We start from the raw sequence: 16,306 nt of genomic DNA on the forward strand, positions 1-16,306 counted from the left end.
GTTAGCTAGTGAATGTGTGTGTGTGTATTTAGAAGGCGGGGAAGGGTTGGGTGGGGGTGGCGGGGGAAGGGTTGGGTGGGGGTGGCGGGGGAAGGGTTGGGTGGGGGTGGGGGTTGCGCGGGCGGGAGGGGGGCGCCTGAGTTTTGTCCTGCCTAGGGCAGCACAAAACCAGGATACACCACTGGCACCACGCATATGGAATCCAAAATGGATGAATATGCCGCCGCCCACAACGATATGGCAGACCAAGTGCTGGAGCAGAAGGTACAGGAGATGGAGATGAAGCTTATGGATGTGGAAGACATGACACGCCAAAATAATCTTCGCCTCAGAGCGGTCCATGAAATGGTATTACCGCCAGACCTGCTGGTCTACGTCAGAGGTCTGCTACATGCTTATGCCCCAGAAATACCGGCAGACATGCTATTAGTGGACCGGGTACATAGGGTCCCTAAACCAAACATCTGCCAGACACAGTGCCTCTGGATATATTGCTGAGGGCACACTATTTCCAGATCAAGGAAATAGTGCTCTGAGCCAGAAGGAACAGGACCCAACTGCCAGAGGACTATATATCAGTAAAAATATTTGCAGATTTGTCTGCGGCCATGCTTCGGAGACGCGAATTGTTCCAGCCAGTGCTTGATATCCTCAAGAACAACCCCATCTGATACAGATGGGGATTCCCTACTAAGCTCCTTGTCACACAGGAAAGCAGCATCAAAGCTCTACAGTAGCCTGAGGAGGGCCTACGCAAGATGGCAGAGTGGGGCCTGGTGAGCCACCAACCTGTGCAAACTCCCAAGCTGAGAAGGAAAATCTCTCCAGAATGGCACACAGTAAAGGCCATGGCGAACAATGGTTAAGTGGAACTGCTAGCGAGCCTACATGGACGCAAGCATACTTACCATACCCACAGTTTTCCATCACAGGCAGTTTGACTGTTGAGGGCGATCAAAGACAATACTACCATAAGGGTTTTGAATATGTAAATAGTTTAACAGTTTTATGTCACAAAATGACGGGTAACAGCCTGGCAGTCTCGGATCTATAGTACTACCCAAACAAAGGAGGGGTATACTATAGTAGGGAATACGACTATAGGCCAAAATTCTAATATGGGCTCTTAGTATCCCCACAAATGCCCAAGACGACCCTTAAAATTTATGGAACATATAATTATAGCCGCACCTAAGTTAAGGGCGGGGAGCACCTGCCTGCTCTTTGGGCATAGCAGTGAGGTTGAAAAATGTTAGAAAAATTTTAGAAATGACCTCAGGGAACAGCCTGTTAATTTTTTTTTTGTATATGTTATGTATTGTGTAAATTTGCTTGCAACCCTCTTGCATACAAAGGTCCGCAACTGGGCAGCCCCCCCCCCCCCCCCCTTGAGAAAGCTAAACTGTCCAGGCCCCTACATGTACCCGTTTCTGATGATAATGAACCCCCTGTCTTGATACTGACCCATCAAGCTGGTAACGGTCACCTTGAGGCATAACTTTCCATTCAGGGGAATAACACCGTGACGCTTCAATGATACACTCTTGCACGACACCCACTTTGCGCAAAAACTAGAAGATGAAATTTCTACATACTTTATTATAAATGACACTACTGACGTCACACCACTGTCCCTTTGGCAAGCGCACAAATCCGTTATCCTATAATAACTTGAACTGCTTAGACTACTAAGAGACACCACACATGCCAATAATATAAAGCTCACAGAACACGCTGTCCAACTTATAGCACAAACTAGACAACGTTTAAATTATATGCGATTGGCAAAATCGCTCCAGAAATTGAAAGTCTGCATGTACACATAGGGCAACAAAGCAGGGAAATTACTGGCCAATATGTTGAGAAATAAATACTCGTATTCCAAAATACCACATAATTTCACGACCTTAGGACAAAAGATATACCAAATCCAAGAAATCAATGAAGTCATGGCGGACTCTTACCTTTCACTATATAATCTCAGAGAGGACCAAACACTACACCAACCTTATACCGCTGACAATGACCATCTGCTAATGCAAACCACATTCCCGACACTAACGACCAAGCAAAAGAACACCTTAACGGCCCCCATGACCACCAGGGAAATATCAAACACTTTAAAAATGTTGCCATATGGGAAATCCCCTGGCCCTGATGGCTTTACAAATTCCTACTACAAACGATATGCACATGTACTAGCTACTAAACTGGAAAAGGTATTTAACCATATCATATCTATCCCCAAGAAACGGCAAAACCTACGACCAATATATCTATTGAACACTGATGTCAAAATATTGTCAAAGATATATGCCAATAGATTGTCTTCCATCATCCCCACCATTGTCCACGAAGATCAAGTGGGGTTTGTGGGGGGCAGACAGGGACCGGAGGGCACTAGGAAGTTGCTAAATCTCCTAAGCAGGCGGAGGGGAGGGAGGCCCCCGTGTGTTTTGATCTCCCTTAATGCTGAAAAGGCTTTGATAGGCTGCATTGGCCCTTCCTCCTCTCTGTCCTTTAGAAATTCGGGTTCCCCCGGGAGTTCTGCTCCCTGGTCTCGGCATTGTATTCCCAACCAGCAGCAAAAGTTATAAATGAAGGGTTCACCTCTAAACAATTCAGTGTAACTAACGCGACACCACAGGGGTTTCCTCTGTCCCCACTACTCTGCATTCTAAGCCTGGAGCCTCTGACACAACTTATCAGGAATCATCCAGATATACTCGGCATCAAAATAGGGGGGGAAATCACAAAATCACATTGTTTGCGGATGACATATTCCTCACACTGGAGCAACCACATGTATGCTGCCCAATTTACATGCCATATTAAAACCATATAGTGACTGCTCCTTTTACAAACTAAACCTCACTAAAACAGAAGCAATGGGAATTGACATCCCGTATAAGACACTCTCCATACTAAAAGTGGCCTTCCCCTATGACTGGAGACAGGATTACCTGACTTTCTTCGGAGTTGCGTTCACAGCGTCTGATCACTCACTATTTAAAACCAATTACACCAAGCTTCTACGAAAAATAAGTTGTTAGGGTGGAAGGGGAAATTCCTCTCCTGGTTGGGCAGGATAGCGACTATACAAATGAAAATATTACCGAAACTCCAATATTTATTTCAGACGTTACCAATCAGACTCCCCCAAACATTTTTAAAAGAGGCCAGAAAATAATAAGCACATTCACGTGGCAGGGGACAAGACCGAGTGTGGCAGCAATTACACTATATAAGCCATTTTCCATGGGGCGGCATGGGTCTCCCAAACCTGGCGGCTTATTATCAGGCGACCATGATTTTCCCTGGGCACACTATACAGGAGACCACTCACTGCCCTCATTGGCAGGGACACCGAAAGCTTCACGCCAAACATACCCCAGAATTTTACCTACCACAGCCCTCACTCTTCAGCACTGGGATAGACACTACACTAAGACAAAACAGACCACGAGTCCATCGGTAGCAATGCCGATTGAGACACTTTCCTCATGGATAACGGATGTCAATATCAAACTATGGCAAAGACATGGAATAACATCCATATATCACCTACTTCATAAAGGCAAACTTAAAGACTTTACACTACTAAAGACACAGTATAACTTATCTAACATTGCGCAAGTCTCCTATATGCAGATCAAATCATGGTTCCACTAACATTACACGCAGGGCCATACTCTCGTACATGGACAACACCTGACGGACGTGGAAAAAAATATGCCTAAAACAAAAAAACCCTAAGAAACTCATCTCACTCATATACTCGGCAGCACATAACCACCAGCCTGGCGAGCACAACCCATATATACAAAAATGGGAAAAAGATTAAAAAATGGAATTCACTATACATCAAAAATGAGCGATATTCAGAGCTCATAAACACCTTACCCTAAATAGCTCTCATATAGAGCTCTCTAGAAAAATACTATATAGGTGGTATATGGTTCCCACCAGGGTAAAACACTTAGATCCCAGCAAGTCAGACTCCTGCTGGATCAATGCTACACATATGGTGGTCGTGCCCACACTTAGCCCAATACTGGGCAGATACAGCTAAGCTGGTCTTACCAGACACACCAGAAACCTTTATATTACTAGTATTCCCAGAAAAAAATCTCCAAACACCTACAGTATGTAATATACCACATTATAATAGCAGCATTAACCTCAATTAGCCGACATTGGCTACAAACCACTCCCCCCACAGTTCAGGAATGCATTGCCCAAATTGACACAACCAAACACTATTAAATAATGGCACATAGGGCCCTACCACCCTCAAAGTTCTGGTTGGAAGCATGGGAGAGATGGGATCAACGCTTGGAATGGAGCAACGTCTAACGACCCACCTCCGGAACCAACCTCACCTAAGCTGGGGTAGGCCCTTGGGGGACCGACTCAAACAGCTGTGTCCAGCCCATGTAATAACAATATACCAGGAGGGGTTCGGGACGATTAATCTACGACCTGTACAGATAGCATGCGCCAGACATAGATCACCGGCCCCCCACAATTGATTAATTGGCAGCACATACTATGCCTCGACATAGGCAAAACACCCTAAACTGAATAGCCGAGACTCTTATCCAAGCGCACGATAACCTCATGTAAGCTCAAGGTCATACTGGTTTGCCAAGACCTGCTGCACAACATATACAATCCACCCTACCTCCCTGAGGCCCTAAACAGGGACTCAAAGGTACAAATCCAGTGGGTCTTCAGCCGGAAGCCCAAATCACCCAATTCACAACATGATTTTAGGCATGTGGAGTGTGATGAGGAAAAAGTGGAAGCTTTATGGGTAGATATCTGCTTGGGGCTGGGATATGTTATAAACCACCAAATGTAAATATTAATGAGGAAGAACTGCTGTTAGAGCAAATTGGTAAAGCTGCAAATCGGGGTAACACGTTAATTATTGGAAATTTTAATTACCCGGACATAAATTGGGATAGAGGGACTAGTACTTCAGCAAAGGGAATCCGGTTTTTGAATGTGTTAAATGACACCTTTATGTCACAACTGGTTCAAGCACCAACTAGAAAGGATGCTTGTCTGGATCTCGTTATAACAAACAATGTTAATATTTTAACCAACATTCAAGTAGGGGAGCATTTGGGAAATAGTGATCACAATATGGTCACTTTTGAAATAAACTCAAAAAAGCAAAAGCACGTGGGGTATATTAAAACTTATAATTTTAAAAAAGCCAATTTTAATAAGATTAGGGCAGCTCTACAACATATCGACTGGCATAAACTCTTTAGTGATAAAAACACTGAGGATAAATGGAAACTATTCAAACAAATATTAGAAAGGTACATTTCACAGTATGTACCATTGGGTGATACATATAAAAGAAACATATTAAAACAAATGTGGCTTAGTAGAGAAGTAAAACAAGAGATTAAAAATAAGAAAAGGGCTTTTAAAGCATTTAAATCGGACAAATCAGAGGCATCCTATATAAGATAAAAGGAAGCCAATAATACTTGCAAAAAGGCAATTAAAGTGGCTAAACTAGAAAATGAGAAATTGATAGCCAAAGAATGCAAAACCAACCCCAAACATTTTTTCAAGTACATTAATTCTAACAAAAAATGAAAGTGTAGGTACACTGAAAACAGAGATGGGCCTGTTAGTCAATGAAGACCAGGAAAAGGCAGACATTTTAAATAACTTTTTTTCTTCAGTATTTATTAATGAGGATCCTATGGCAAGAGATATGCAAATGATTGCTGCAACAAACTTGCAGATAACTTGTGATTGGATAACTCGAGACAAGGTGCTACAGCTATTAAAGAAAATTAATGTAAATAAAGCTCCGGGGGCTGACGGTATGCACCCACGAGTACTTAAGGAGCTAAGTGGGGAAATAAGTGAACCTCTGTATTTAATTTTTCAAGATTCTTTTGTTTCAGGTATTGTACCGGAGGATTGGAGAAAGGCAGATGTTGTTCCTATATTTAAAAAGGGTTCAAAATCCTTGCCTGGAAATTATAGACCTGTGAGCTTAACTTCTGTGACTGGGAAATTATTTGAACAGCTATTAAGGGATAATTTTCAGGAATGCATTGGGAAGAACTGTGTTATTAGCAATAATCAGCATGGTTTTATGAAACATAGGTCATGTCAAACTAACCTAATTGCATTCTACGAAGAAGTAAGTAGAAATATAGATTAGGGTATTGCAGTGGATGTGATCTACTTGGATTTTGCCAAGGCATTTGATACGGTTCCTCACAATAGGTTAGTCTTCAAACTAAAATAAATTGGTCTAGATGAATATTCTTGTTCTTGGGTAGAACATTGGCTTAAGGATAGAGTACAACGAGTTGTCATAAATGGTAAATTTTCAAGCTGGACAAAAGTGGTAAGTGGTGTCCCTCAGGGTTCTGTTTTGGGACCGCTTCTATTTAACATACCGTATATACTCGAGTATAAGACGAGTTTTTCAGCACATTTTTTGTGCTGAAAAACCCCCACTCGTCTTATACTCGAGTCACTTGTCTGTATTATGGCAATTTACATTGCCATAATACAGACATGGACCGGGGGCTGTCAGGAAGCTCTTACTTACCTTCACAGCAGCTCCTGTCAGCTCCCTTCTCTCTTCTCTGGTGCGTGCAGCTCCCAGGTCAGCTTCCTCTGCAACTCTCGCGAGAGCCGCGGGGTCAGAGCATTGCCACGGGTTGGGGGTTTTTCAGCACAAAAAATGTGCTGAAAAACTCGTCTTATACTCGAGTATATACGGTATGTTAAATAGAAGCGGTCCCAAAACAGAACCCTGAGGGACACCACTTACATAGCCACATATATAATTATACTTTAATGTGCTCCATATTCCCAATAGAACGTGTGCACAGAGGGATACGTGCACACAGTGGAGCAGGTTGTCTCATAGTACAGTATTAATGTAATTACACCCTAAATGCTGTGTACTCCCTATAGAAAGTGTAAGCTATTAGCCACGTGCACACAGTATGCCTCAAGTGCAGAATAAAAACTCTCACAATCATCTGCAGAACCTTTATGCTGAGAGTTTAAACCACATACTTTATCAAGCATGATGGAGATACATTCTCTCTATGTAAGTACTGAGTACATTATACTTATTGTAACTAATGAATGGGAATAGATATGCAGGGATCCTCTAACAGCTTGCATAATCAGCTTTTGTTTTTAACTCAAATCCAGGATTCACACACATGCCTTTTGTGACAACACAATTGTAAAATTTAGGTCAGCTTAAGTAAGTTGCTAAATTTCTACAAATATGTCAGGTATAGGCTATTACACACAGCTCTAAGGAGTCTCTTCAGTATCATGATTTGAAACATGACTCGCAAAATTAAGGCTGAAATAGCGATGAGATCAGAAAAAATATAAATCTGGAAATCACAGACCGAATCTGATTTACCCTTTTAAACTGAATTTTTTGCTGGGCCTAAGAGCTGCATTGCTGCATGATGAGGAATATGAAAATAAATGTGTTAATTTGCCTGCTGTGAGCATGTTACTGTGTGAACTAACTAGGAGATTCCCTAATCAATGATCTGCTTCATTTGTCCCTTCAACAGGCAGAACTCTAGAGTCTTGGTTGTTCATTATGACCCTTATAATTCCACCACTGTGAACAAGCAAGAGGAAACAGCTTGCTCTTGTTCTAAATTTGAGTAGGGGTTTTCTATCACTTGCAGCAATTTGTGCAAATGACTGTAGTTATTAATAGCAGACTGCCATGAAGTCATGGTTCAGGGACACTTACTGTGAATCATATTAGTATAGGGTGCTAGGAGGGTCACTTTATTTTTATTTTTTATTATTATTCACTGAACACAGGGAAATGTCTGCAAGATAAAAAAAAAACATAGGAGAGAGGGAAACAATTTACAGGCATTTAAAGACTCAAGAGGTTACCAGCAACTTCTAAATAAACCAGTTTATGTTATATTTATCTAGAGAAGCTACTATTCAATTCATTTGGTTCCATTAAATCGTGCCGAATGAACGAACGAGTTTAGCCGAAACGAAAATACTAACGAATATCGTACGAAAACAAATGGAAGAATTGACAAATTTCGGTTCTGACTAAACTAATTTCTTTTTCGTACGAATACATTTGTACGAAATGAAAATTTCTGAAGTGCCCAAGTCTAGAAGCTAGTATTCATAGTGCAAAATTTCTTGCAAAAATAAACACAATATTTAAACTATACAAGATTGTAAAGGTGATCTATTGACACAAAAGAAAATAAAGTTACCGTAAAATTAAACACATTTAAAAAAAGTCAAAACATATCAATATTCTAACAAACTATATTGTAACTTATTAGCACAATTCAGATCATAAAGGAAATATATTGTCAGTAGACACCATCGTACATAAATATTAAATCAATGTAGAAAGGTAGAAAGGTTAAAACCAATAAATATTAAAAAAATACCCTATTGTATCCTAAACTTTTTTTTGTGTTTCTTTTTATAATTTTTTGAGAGACAATAGATGTTTGTTTGAGCAGTTGAACAACTCATGAATCCATTGTATCCATTCCTAAAAAACCTCAAACAAAACATTTTTTTTTTAAAAGAAGAAAAATATCAATTATAAAAGGGTATTGACTTTAAAATGAAATGCAATTAACCAGGATCATTATTTTTTTTTTTTTTTTTGTCAATCAGAATTTTTTATTGAGGCACAAAGTTGAAATTCAGAGAGATACAGTTGCAGTATAAATATGCAAATTAATTCAAAGAGTAGGCTATCTTTACTAAACTATGCAGGATTCTTGCTATGGATAGGTATATATTATCATGTCACATATAGATTATAGGGGCCTCATTTTACATTACAGGAGAGAATAATACACAGCATGTAAATTAACTAAGAATGTATGGTAACATAATGCTGTTGGGATGCACTGACGGTAGATATAGATGAGAAAAGGCAAACAGTCTAAGCTAAACAATGCTAAACATAGTGATTATGCCACTGGGAGTTAAATGTGGAGGAGAAGTTCCTGCATAGGGTAAGGCACCAACTGCCATATAGGGACTGAGTAAGCCAAGAGACCCTCATATGCCAATGCCACATAGAGACCACAGTGAAATGTCCATTCCAGTCACCGGTCAAGCGAGTGACTCTCATTCCCTCCAAGTACACCAGGCGCAGTTTTGTGAAATTCAGCCGAGCGGTACTTGAGCCGCAACATCTCCAGTCCAAGAGTCTTCATGCCCGGGCCACAATGGGAGCCTGTTCCCGTTGTCCAGCAATCCCTCTACTCCAGGCGGCAGGACCGGTGGCCCGCAGTGTCTTCAGTTCATGAGGTACCCCTTACGTGTGTGGATGGAGGGGCGGGTAGAACTCCGAAGGGACTCCTAGCCTAGAAGGAAGAGGGGAGGCCACACTCTGGATCCGCTCCCCGACAACTACTGCAGGGGTGTGGATTCAGTAATTCACACGGAATCAAAATTATTATTATTATTATTATTATTATTATTGCCATTTATATAGCGCCAACAGATTCCGTAGCGCTTTACAATATTATGAGAGGGGATTTAACAATAAATAGGACAATTACAAATAAACTTACAGGAACAATAGGTTGAAGAGGACCCTGCTCAATCGAGCTTACATTCTATAGGAGGTGGGGTGTAAAACACATTAGGACAGGAATTTGCAATCAAATAAGGTGGGCTGCCCTTTAGGAGAGGGCAAGATACAGGTATGTGAGGTAGGGGTTATTCTTGGAGGCCATAAGCTTTCCTAAAGAGATGGGTTTTAAGGCACTTCTTAAAAGATGCAAGACTAGGGGAGAGTCTGATGGCGGTAGGCAGGCTATTCCATAGGAAGGGAGCCGCCCACGAGAAGTCCTGCAAGCGCGAGTTGGCCATACGGGTGCGGACAACGGACAGGAGGTGGTCACGGGCAGAGCGGAGAGACCGAGAAGGGACATACCTATGGATCTGTGAGGAGATATAAGAGGGGCTAGAGTTGTTCAGTGCTTTATAGGTGTGTGTTAGTACCTTGAATTGGCTCCTATAGCATACAGTAAGCCAATGTAAGGACTGGCAGAGGGGTGAGGTGTGAGAGAAACGACTAGAGAGGAAAATCAGTCTAGCAGCAGCATTCATTACAGACTGTAGGGGTGCAGTACGGCTTTTGGGAAGACCAATCAGGAGAGGGTTACAATAATCCATGTGGGAAATTACTAGAGCATGGACAAGCTCCTTGGTAGTATCTGGTGCAAGAAAGGGGCGGATGCGGGCTATCTTTTTAAGATGGAATCTACAGGATTTGGCAACATGCTGGATGTGAGGCTCAAAGGTGAGACCAGAGTCAAGTATGACGCCAAGACAGCGCGCTTGCAAGGATGGACTGATGCAGGGAGAGCGAAAGAGGAGGATCAGTATTAGGATGCTTGGCAGATAGCATCAAATCTTGTGAGGAAGGCATCCATAATTGGCTTGATTGGGTAAGAGCTTCAGGTTGCCATATTAAGCATGCCATGAAGTCACAGATTAGCAGTGATTTGGTAAGGCCAAGTCACAGGCTTTCCCATAAAGACCCAGGATAACCCCCACAGGTCCAGAGGAAGGGCAATGGAGACTCAATAATACGTGAGTGTATTGTGCTCACCTGGATGAGAAATTAGTTGCCTGTTTTAACCTCAGGGCATGCTAGGCCGCAGTCCGGACATAGTACCAACTCATCGAACCAAGATAACCCCAGCTCATATGGATGCAGGTAGAAGCAGTATAAAGCTACAGTCATTTTTGAGGTGTTAAATCACAAATTTAAGTTTTTTTTAGATGGTTTTACTTGCAAAAAAATTGCAAACAAAATCAGAAATTGCAAACAAAATTTGCTGTAGTTTTAGTTTTAGTGAAAATGCTGAAGCATTTAATGTAAGGTAATTTTGAACTTCAATTTAGCGATTGATTGTAGTACAACTGTAAAACGAAAGCTTATAAATGTCTCAAGTGCCTCCAAAAATATTACATGTTTTGAAAAATTAAAACCTCAAAATTCAAATAGTTTTTATAGGTAAATTAAATAGCAAAAAGAGACACAAATGACTGGTCCACTTTAAACATAATTGTGTCTTTCTTTGTAGACTTGGAGACTTAACATTATGTCAGAAAATGAGTCCACTTTAAATGAATTCACTGTGAAAGGGTTTTCAGACTCGCCACAACTTCAATTTCCTCTTTTTATAACATTTTTATCAGTGTATCTTATCATTATCTTCAGTAATCTTATCGTTGTTTTATCAATAATTTTGTACTCTGATTTACACACACCCATGTACATCCTCTTGTGTAACCTATCAGTCATTGATATCTCATACACATCGACCATTCTACCCAAACTGTTGGCAATGCTCCACACTCAGTGTAAGACCATCTCCTTTCTAGAGTGCTTTATTCAGCTGTATTTTTTCCTATCTTTTATTTGTGTAGAAATTTTTCTACTGGCTGCTATGGCTTATGATCGCTATATAGCAATCTGTCACCCTCTTCATTACTCAATACTTATGAGTCCAAAGCACTGTGCTCGACTAGTGCTTACAGTGTGGGTCATGGGTTTATTCGATCCTGTTGTGCATATTTTTTTATTTGCTAACTTGTCATACTGTCATTCTCACCACATTGACCATTTTTTCTGTGATGTAACCTCACTGATTAAACTTACCTGTAGTGATACATTTACTATTGAGATATGGAACTATGTTGATGGGACTCTGAGTGTCAGTGCATTTATACTTACGTTGATATCTTATGTGTTTATAATCTCTACTATCCTAAATATACAATCAGCAAGTGGTAGACATAAAGCTTTTTCTACCTGCAGCTCCCACATAACCTGCGTTATTATATTTTATGGCACATTGATCTGTTTGTATATGAAACCAACATCAATGTATTCTCCAGGACAGGACAAGTTCTTTTCCATTTTATATATCATACTTATTCCAATTTTGAATCCTCTTCTTTACACCCTCAAGAATAAGGACTTTAAAGATGTTTTTAATAGATTAATAAAAAAAATGTTTTGTTCTGAGCTATACATTAAAGTAGTCCTATAATCCATACATGCAAGTAATAATGAAGAACAATATAACAGATCCAGGAGTGGACTGAAGGATTTGATGGATAAACTATTACTGGAGTTTAAGAAGTCTACTTTTGTATAGTTTAAACACGTAATTTACAATGTAATAACATTGGTTTTAAATGTTTTACATTTCACTTTATTGAATGCATAATTCATAAATCTACAGGAGATATTTAATGTATCTCATCTTGAAAGAGTACCTGTCATGTAAACATGTCATTGTGATACTTTACAGACTTTAAATTAAGATTTTAGACATGTCTTTAAAAGGTTGAATAGAAAAGTTGTTACAATAATCCTATAACCCACATTTTGAAGTAAAAAATAAAATTAAAAAACAAAACAAAACAAAAAACAGGTAGGATATTTAAGCATGTCAATACATTATTTTTGGATATTTAATTTTTATTGGATATTTTATATTATTGGATGTAAAAGAAATATTGTAAATGTATATTCAGTAGAAACGTGATTTTTTTTTCTATAATAAAAGTTATATAAAACACTCAGCATTGCAGGTTATTGAGATTTGTTATATCTCTTACGTTTTACCGGATTTGTTTTTTTAACTCGTACTATTTGCAGAGTGCATATGTATGTCATGGAGACACTTTGCCAAATCAAAAATTTCTTATAAACATTCTACAATATATATATTATTGTGTTATACTCTAATTCATCAGAATTATAATTTTTCTTTGTCCCAATTTCTTCATCCTTCTTGCTTTTTGTGAGCTACATAAATCCATGAAAAAAATTACACAAGAGACAAAATATGCTTATTGTATACTTTTTGAAACCTGTTTTACTGTGTATTGACTGGCCTCTTTCAATATGCGGTTCTAAAACTAAAACTTGCAGGTGGCTTGTATACAGTGGCTTCAAACATAAGTCGAAACCTCAATATATTTGAATGGGTCATAATCCTTTATAAAATTACATTTGCCAATTGGCACACTACTGCATGGTCCTTCTTAGCTCTGTAGAGCTAACCATATAATCATAAAGAAGAAGACTTGAAGCAGGGGCCATGGCCTTGGACTCCAGGTGGTACCCAGGTAAGTTGTCAAACTGCACTAACATGATTTGGCAACTTCCTGTGGGATGGTGCCAGGACACTCCTAGCAGCATAACCATTGCAGTAGGCTGTAGTAGCCATGGTGTTTGTGGTGATTCTTTAAAGGAGTTCTGATTATTGCTGAGATATGAAGGAAAGAGTGGTGGGCAGATAACAAGAAAAATCCCAAACAACTAAAGAACTTTAGTTTTTTTTTAATATAATAATCCTATAATAATCCTTTCATCAAGTTTTGAAATTTACTTGATCACCGCGGTGCTCTCTCAATGGCCAGCCTGACTCTCATGGCTGAAATCAACAACCTTGATGATCTCACCCAATCCAGTGATTCCCCATAGGAAAGAATAAAATAATTGGGAGGCTAGTGTGTTTGCGCTGCAAAATGCTGTGCTGTGCCAATCAGCGTCTCTTCATAAAGATGCATCTATATGGGGAATGTTCATCATCACCATGTAGAACATGCAGGGCCTAACATAACCTTCACACTTAGGCCTTCCATAATCATTTAATTTTGGCAACAACCAAGACATGACAAAGCCTCATGAATCTGCCTTGCATTCACGCGTTAATTCAGCCACAGCTCACTTAAACCATGCGCCTATCTATGATATGTGGAAGTCTTGTGTCCTTTCTGCAAGATCATTCACAAGTCGTTTGGCATCACAGAAGTGACACCCACCAATCATAATACACTTAGCGCTACATAAGGCTTTTCCCTGTCATGGCTGTCCTTGTGGACAAACCATGCAGAATAATCCACAGATGACTTCACTCCCTTTCACCACAAATTTATATACATATTTTGTTTTAGTGATATTAGAGATTGTATTCAAATTCATTGAGGTAAGAGCTAAAGTTTCTACCCTTAGATACAGTATGGAAAAGTGTCTGTACTAATATATAACATTGTAGCAGTGAGGTTCAGGGTTGAAACCTGTGGATAATTTTGACAGGTGTATTTTTGTTTTGATTACAAGAAAATGAAAAACAAGGTTAAAGAACCAACAAATGTCACCCAGGTGAGTGACAAGGGAAGATTTTTCAAATTGCTACTTTCTGCAGGGAGCAGAGAAAAACTGGAAAACAAACACCCTCAAGCCTCGTATTTAACCAAGATTAGCTATGTTTAACCCCTTCCCGACAGCAGACGGAAATTTTCCGTCAACCTTGTCCTTCAGTTAAGGACCGTTGACTGAAAATTTCCGTCATTAACTAAAGTTAACCCCAGATCGCAGCGATCGCGGGGTTAACGGTGCTCCGGTCTGCCTCTGTATTAGAGGTAGACCGGGAGAACCCGATCGGGCTGCCCCAGCACCGGTGCTCGCTCTGACAGCATGTCAGAGCGAGCACATGTGCTCAATGTACTTACCTTCCGCCTCCCTGCACTTCCGGGTTCTGTGTGAAGTGCAGGGAGACGGATCAGTGATGATCCTCTTCATCCTGTGTAAAAAAAGAAAAAAAATTAAAGTTAAATTTCCCCTGTTTTAATAAAATTAACCCCTTCCCTGCCAATTGATCACTGACTACAGTGATCAATTGGCAGGGTATACATTTTAAAGTCATCTGATTTTTTTTTTTTTTATTAATTATTTTATTTTTTTACCCTCAGGGGTTAAATTTATTTAATTAATTAATTTAAATATGAAAAAATTATATATTTAATTAGCTGGGATGGGTGGAAGTTAGTGGGGAATTGGGGAATTTGGTGTTAGGCTAACTAGGGGTTAACGTTAAAAAAGTTTAAAATAAGCTTTAAAAAGGTAAAAAAAATGTTTTTAAATGTTTTAGTAACGTTTAAGTAAAAAAATAAATACCACCCCCCTTTACCCAGTCTAAATAAAAATTAACCCCTTCCCTGCCAGTTGATCACTGCCTACAGTAATCAAAATACAGATCACAGTATTATACTGTGATCTAATTTTTTTTAACCCCTGAGGATTAACTTTTATTTAATTAATTAATTTAAATATTTTATAATTAAATATTTTGCTAGCTGGGGTGGGTGGGAGTTATGGGAAAATGGGGAATTTACGGTTAGTGCTGCTTACTGCTAGTTAGGGGTTAACTGTAAAATAAAAGTTTAGAAAAAAATGTAAAAGTGTAAAAAAAGTTAAGATACTGTAAAACATTTAATAAGTAAAAAAAGTTTAAAAATGGGTTTTACAAAGTAAAAAAAAGTTTTACAAAGTAAAAAAATACATTTAAAAATGCTCATTACCACTACAGTTGGTACAAGCTAGCAGAAAAATGATCCAATGCTAAGGTTCAAAATATGCCTTTTGAATTACCCTGGGATGTCTTCTTTAAGAAATGGTATGCCTTTATGGTGTAATTGGATTATAAAGCCTTGTAAAATACTCTAAAATGGGACATGGACACAGTGTAAAAATACAAAGTTTTGAAAAAACTGGAAAGGCTGTGTCTCAAATGTGCCCTTCAATGTCCACATATACCTGGCAAAGGTACATACGGGGGTATTGCTGTACTTAGCCGACATAACTGAGCAACATATGAAGTAGTATACAGTCGTAGTACACATAAGGTTTGCAAAATATACTGCGCTAACTCACTTTGTGTGTCAAAAAGGCAGAAAAAATGCTTATTACCACTACACTTGGTACAAGCTAGCGGAAAAATGATCCCACGCTAAGGTTCAAAATATGCCTTTTGAATTACCCTGGGATGTCTTCTTTAAGAAATGGTATGCCTTTATGGTGTAATTGGATTATATAGCCTTGTAAAATACTCTAAAATGGGACATGGACACAGCGTAAAAATTCAAAGTTTGGAAAAAACTGGAAAGGCTGTGTCTCAAATGTGCCCCTTCAATGTCCACATATATCTGGCAAAGGTACATACGGGGGTATTGCTGTACTCAGCTGACATAACTGAGCAACATATGAAGTAGTATACAGTCGTAGTACACATAAGGTTTGCAAAATATACTGTGCAAACTCACTTTGTGTGTCAAAAAGGCAGAAAAAATGCTTATTACCATTACACTTGGTACAAGCTAGCGGAAAAATTATCCCACGCTAAGGTTCAAAATATGCCTTTTGAAATACCCTGGGATGTGTTCTTTAAGAAATGGTATG

General features: G+C 39.3%; 1 protein-coding gene across 1 annotated transcript; it reads left to right on the forward strand.

Annotated features, from left to right (window-relative positions):
• Positions 1–207: 207 nt before the first annotated feature.
• LOC134574653 (olfactory receptor 5AR1-like) lies at positions 208–12,104 on the forward strand. The gene is made up of 2 exons (XM_063433783.1): positions 208–438; positions 11,133–12,104. The coding sequence occupies exons 1-2, from the start codon at positions 208–210 to the stop codon at positions 12,102–12,104; spliced, it is 1,203 nt and encodes a 400-aa protein (XP_063289853.1).
• Positions 12,105–16,306: the final 4,202 nt, after the last annotated feature.

Source organism: Pelobates fuscus, chromosome 10 (assembly GCF_036172605.1).
Source record: "Pelobates fuscus isolate aPelFus1 chromosome 10, aPelFus1.pri, whole genome shotgun sequence".
Taxonomy (NCBI): Eukaryota; Metazoa; Chordata; class Amphibia; order Anura; family Pelobatidae; genus Pelobates; species Pelobates fuscus.